This window comes from Heloderma suspectum, chromosome 2 (genome assembly GCF_057233095.1).
Source record: "Heloderma suspectum isolate Gila_16-S chromosome 2, 16-S_ref, whole genome shotgun sequence".
Classification (NCBI taxonomy): domain Eukaryota; kingdom Metazoa; phylum Chordata; class Lepidosauria; order Squamata; family Helodermatidae; genus Heloderma; species Heloderma suspectum.
The window spans coordinates 87734299-87740298 of record NC_139459.1 but is presented as its reverse complement, the minus strand read 5'-3'; the positions used below and the strand labels follow the sequence as shown (position 1 = coordinate 87740298).

The 6000-nt window shown below is 41.3% G+C and overlaps 1 protein-coding gene across 2 annotated transcripts in view; it reads right to left on the bottom strand.

Annotated features, from left to right (window-relative positions):
- Nucleotides 1–1126: 1126 nt before the first annotated feature.
- Nucleotides 1127–6000, bottom strand: part of SLC71A2 (solute carrier family 71 member 2) — a 49702-nt gene continuing 44828 nt past the window's right edge. The window contains exons 11-12 of one of the 2 annotated variants that reach the window (XM_084834075.1): nucleotides 4442–4593; nucleotides 1127–2749 (exon numbers count right to left, since the gene is read on the bottom strand). In XM_084834075.1, coding sequence (XP_084690201.1) covers nucleotides 2546–2749; nucleotides 4442–4593 — 356 coding nt within the window. In that variant the 3' untranslated portion in view covers nucleotides 1127–2545. The remainder of the gene's footprint in view (nucleotides 2750–4441; nucleotides 4594–6000) is intronic. The other variant, XM_084834076.1, reaches the window with a different exon arrangement.

Genomic DNA, 6000 nt, shown 5'->3' with positions numbered 1-6000 from the left:
CTTTCACTCACTCCTCTCTACCCACTTGGATTAGCAAGTCCCATGAAAACCTCTCAGAGAACATGGAACAGTAAAAGTAAAAACTAAGAGAGAAAATCGTGCAGAAGCAATCCTGCATCAACAAATAACATTTCAGGATCCAAAAATAAAATAAACATCAACCAGTTGTGCCTTAGAAATTTCTGCATCAAAACAGAGGAAAGCAACATGGTACACCATGTCAACAATGACATCAGAATAAGACCAACAGATTGCCTCAGTTTTGGATGGTGGTTACGAATACCAGTGGAAGTTTACAATTTTACAAGAGCAAATCTAGCAACACTTCCAAGAGGAACTACTCAGAATTTAGCTACCTTACCTAGTAAATGGATCGCTACTTGACAATGAGTACTGCAAGCACAGGGGTCCCTGATCTGGACTGGGACTGCAGGGCGGGGGGAGGTTTTTAAGCCACCTGTCTCCCCGTACTTGTGTCCTGATACAGATTAGGGCACAGCACTTAACTCTAGAGTAAAAAAAGATGCAACTACCAGCTGTGTCTTTAAAGGCATGTGTGCTCTGGCCCATAGTTATATTTGGAGAGACAGGGACAGTTCAATTTTTGTCTTGGGGAAGTTCACCAACAGCTTTTGAGATCCCCTCAGTTTACTTAATACTAGCTATACTGCAGCCTTCCACAACCGGATGTCTTCCAGATATGTTGGACTACAAGTCCAATAATCCTCCAGCTATTAGCCATACTGGCTGAGGGTGGAGGAAGTGGTAGTCCAATGCATTTGGAGGGCAATAGGTTGGGGAAGGCTGCTATACTGATGTGCCCTTGTCGAAGGAACAATTGCTGCCAGCAAACCAGTTACGACTGGCTCATCTTTACATACATACATAATTTTATCTGTACGCCACCCTGAGATCTTAATAATATAGGGCAGGATACAAATGTTTTAAATAAATAAATAATATCAGTTCTGTCATTTAGCATATTAAGAGTTGAGCAGGGGAAGAAAGTGCAATGTTGGAGTGGTGTGTAATAACTAATTAGCCAAGAACCTATGTAGTACAAATAATTCAACAACAACTTCTGTATTGGGAGGAAATACATATAGTAGTAAAATGACACTTGAATCATGTATAATATAGGTTGCAAATTTATTATGCATTAGGAAGCTTATTAACTTAAAAACCAAACTGCATAGTACAAAAGGTTTGATATCTTTGCTTAAGGCGGAACAAGTTTCAAAATATATATATATATATATATATTTAATTTTTGTTCAGTCATTACACAATCCTTTATAAAAGCTGCATATCTGTCAACACCCTCATTACATTTATAAATACAAGATTTACACAGTACCTCATCTGGAAAAAAGTAAAACTTCTTACAAATATCTACATATATTCAATACATATAAAACATTCATAAGAGTACTTTGTTAGATTTTTGTGTAATGGTCCATTTCCACTGCCGCAAAATACATAGAAATCTGTGTAATTTCATAAAATGCCTCTAAAAATTATAGCATGATACTCTGTAGAAACTAAACCATCTTTAATGCCTCTTTTGGAGAAGCATGTCATAATTGTAATCCATGAGATTCCTCAGAGATTGATATGAAGGCTAAATATAGTTGGTAACAAACGCACACTAAGTAGCAGTTAAGGCAGGAGTGAAATTAACAGGGATAGAGTGCTTCATACGGCAGATAAAAAGTGACAAATGATGCAATAAATACACACAAGTCAATGTAAATTGCCTCAGCATCCAGTTAATTAGTCTCTATGTCAGAACTGACCACACTGGTAGTGCTAAGCAGTTCAGTGAGCATCACTAATGCCTTTCATCAACATAGAATTATCTTTGCCCATTTTAGGTTCCAGCAGGAGCCCTTTTTAAACATTTCTATGTTAGAGTCCTTGGGAACGAGGTTGAAGACTTGCAAATAACTTCTATTTCAATGGTTGAAGTTCTCCTGCAACACTTCATCTGTTATGCAATGCTCATTCTATCAGACAGCATATTAGTAAGAGAAATATAGGGGCATACTGAAGGAGAGATTTTGTAATGACCTTTATCCATCAGAAGTATTTACTCATATAGAACATTTTCCCAAACCCAAGAGGGCTACAAGGAAGTATGTACCCAATGAAAAGGGCTAATGGAGAAGCTTAACCGTTCACTACTTTGGCAGGGGCTGTGGTCTGCTCACAGTGAATTTGGATACTCAGTCTTCAATTGTGTTTGAAAGTATTTTCCAAGATACTGTATTCCAAATTCTCAGTTCAATATTGGGCATGAAAGCATTTGCACCGATAAATAAAAATAACTACTTCGGACTGTTATACAAAACAAACACAGTAAGTGGTTGAAATCCACCCAAATGGGACACCAGTGGCCACCTACACAGTATACCTTAGGTGGGTGAAATGTGCAAAGCTTCCGATAGATCAAAAGCTCACCAGTTAAGTCCTGCTCTGGATTCAGAGCTCAGTGCATGGATTTTGCTTGCTTGCAGTCTATATTAACATTAGGAAAATCTAGCTCTCATACACTGCTGTCTTGCAACAGTGGCTCAATGTCCTCATCACTGCCTCGATCTGGGTTGTTGCTCTGGATACTGCTGATGCTGTTGCTGTGCTTTCTAGTACTGCTGGCTTTACTGTGCTCAGGAATGAATAAGGCAACTAGAAAAGCTAGGAGGACTGCACATGCTCCAAACAGGAAAGGTGGGCCAGGTATAATTGCACTCTGCAAAGAGAAAGAAAGAATGAGCTACCCTAGATAAATGTCTGTGGAATAAAATATAAACAATGAGGCTGGGCAAAGCTGTATCCATTATTGGGTATAGATGTTGCAGTTCTTTTAGTCGCGTTATTTAACTGACATGCTGATTATGTTCAGTCAGGAATCCACAAATTTTGACTGGTGCTGGTAACCAGTCAAAAACTAGTGGTACCCACCAACCCTAATTCTGCCCTGAGACAGAGTGGGGTGAGGTCTCATCTCTGATGCCATTTTGAATGAAAGCAGCACTGTTTTTGACTGCCTTCACAGCTAGTCAGAGAACAGTCCCCATTTGTATCTTACCTTGTGCTGCAAGAGCCTGTATGGGGACAAAAAACACCCTGTTCAAGGAGGCAGCAGAAACAAGCAAGACCGCCTGTCCCAAGTGGACTGGCTTTGGTAGCCTGGGGACACACTGGCCTGTCTCCTGAGACAACTGGGATGAGCTGTGTTCCCACAACACCTGAGGCCCTTGCAGAAATTTGGGGGTTGGAAGTCTATTTTTTCAAATATCTGGGGGGAGTGGGGTGGCCAAAAACATGAAAGGGATCAGGGGGAACAGCCAAGGAAGATTACCCTGTGCCTCACAGATACTCTGGAAGGGGGCATGGAAGGAGAAGGATGGCAAGTGGTGGCAACTTCCTTCACCATGATCCAAGGGCACACCAGGCAGCCTCAAGGAAGGGTGAAAGAGCTCCACATAATTAATATGAACAGACATTAGCAAAATCCTAAGAACATATTAACATTTGGAATAACATCAATGGGTATAATAAGGATAAATATGAATTACAGGCTATGCCAATAGTAATCATTTACATTCCACTCTTCTACTAAGACTACCCACACTGGCCATACTAGGGGAAGCAGACTTACTCAAGTCAGATAGAGTCTGAATGCATAAAAGGATAAAGCCCATGCCAACCCTTATGAACAGAGTATGAAAGCTCCGAAACTTGTAGAACATTTTTCCCAAGAGAGCCTTTATGGCAGGCTTCAGCAGCGTGTTCAACACAAACTGTCAATTATTAAAAACACAAGACCATAAAGAGAAGCACTGAGTCAACCATAAAACGTGTGGACATTCTGACAACCCCATTATAAAGCACCTCAAGCACACTGGCAAAGAGGAGACTACATAAAAATAAATAGATGCACTGTGGTGGCAAGGATGGACAATGAATCACCTATTTATAACAAACACAGATGACAAAATAATCATTCAGTCTCAGTGTTTTGCTTCCTCAAAGCTTTCACCCTCAGAGTTCTTAAAGAAAATGGGCACAGTCTCAAGAATCATTTTTTTCATGGACCTGAATGCCATCTCAGAAGAGGTAGTTTTTTGGGGAGTGTGAAAAACATTTCCTTGTAAATAAAGTTTTAGATGTGCCCACACAGAATAAAAAAGCAAAAAGGCTGAAATGAAAAAAAACACACACAAAAAACAGAAGTGCATCCACAAATAACCTTCAGAATAATTCTTCTTATAAAATCAATCTTTGTATGTGAACTATGAACAGTATCAATAACCAAGACTGTCTGAACAAAATGCAGAAGGGGGAAAGAGTCACACAGTTTAGCAAGACATTTTCCACAGAATGCCTTGGTGAGAGTTATTAAAAACCACCACACCAACTAAGATTTACAATCATTTACCTCATCACTTGGATCCTGCATAGCCTTTTTATCCTGAACAGGTGCCAACTCATTAAGCTCCACATGGAACAGAAAGAATATAAAACCATAGAGAGCAGGACCAAGACCATTGCACAGACCTCTGATACCAGTTATTATCCCCTGGACGACACCTGTAGATCAAGTTAACAGCGAAGGAGAACTCATTTTAAAATTATCATACAAAAACTCTAAAGCCTGCACTTTAATGACTTTCAAGCTAACATCCAAATACCAGGTTGACCTTATTTCCAATTTGCAGCTGATCAAGTACTAATTAATACTTTCAAGGATTAGCTAGACGGCAAAATAACTCTGCAGACAAGTAGTATAGTACATAAATATGTTCTCTGAAGTAGAGATTTCCTTGTTGGGAAGTTTCAAAGTGAATGAATCGGATTACTTGTTTCAGTGTAGGAAGGTAGTTCTAATCTGTATGTTTCTGCATTTCCACATGTTCAGTCACCACTAGATGGCACTAACTTCCAACTTTCTAACTAAAAAGGCTTCAAAGGATACTTAACTACAACAAAACCAACACTTTGCATTCGTTCTTAGCAGAAAGGGAAGAGATCCACTAAAAACTATATACCCTATTCAGACAATATCATACAAACACACACAGCCTGGAACCATGTCTAGAAACAGACTGGAATAACTGACCTGGTAGATACTTTGCTCACAAGCTTGCTGACTCTGTGAGACTAAACTTTCTAGAACTGATTTTAGCTAGCTGTCCTCTCACCCTCTTGCAGGCTGGATCTAGGGATGGGGGAGAATTTCTCCCCGAAACTTTGGGGGGGCCGAGTGCCAACGCATTCGGTCCGCCGAAGGTTGTTCGGGGAGAAATTCTCCGCCCCCCCCCCCCCCCCCGGGATGGGACTTACCTTTCACGAATGTCCCTCCCGGCAGCGGGTCCCGGCAGCGGTTCGGCAGGTCTTCGTCAGGGGCAGGGGCGGCAGCCGGTCTTTTGACCGGCTGCCGCCGCCGCCACCATTACATGTAAAAAAAAAACACACCCCTGTGATAGGCTACGTAACGATTAACGTAGCCTATCACGGCTAGATTTGCAAAGTCAGCCGTGATAGGCTACGTTAATCGTCACGTAGCCTATCACGGGTGACTTAAAAAAAAAAAGCGCATACGGCTAATGGCGGCCCCCATAGGGAGCCGCCATTCGCGTTCCTTATTTGGTCCCTGTAGTCTACGTAAAGATTTACGCAGACTATGGCGAAAATAAGGGCAACGCAAATAGCGTTGCCCTTATTTTCGCCGTAGTCTACGTAAAGATTTACGTAGACTACAGTGACCAAATAAGGAACGCGAATGGCGGCTCCCTATGGGGGCCGCCATTTGCGTACGCGCTGTTTTGGTTTTTTTTCAAAGTCACCTGTGATAGGCTACGTGACGATTAACGTAGCCTATCACGGCCGACTTTGCAGATCTAGCCGTGATAGGCTACATAAATCGTTACGTAGCCTATCACAGGGGCTTTCTTTTTTTTTTTTAACTTTTCTTTTGAAGTTCGCGGCCAGGGAGAC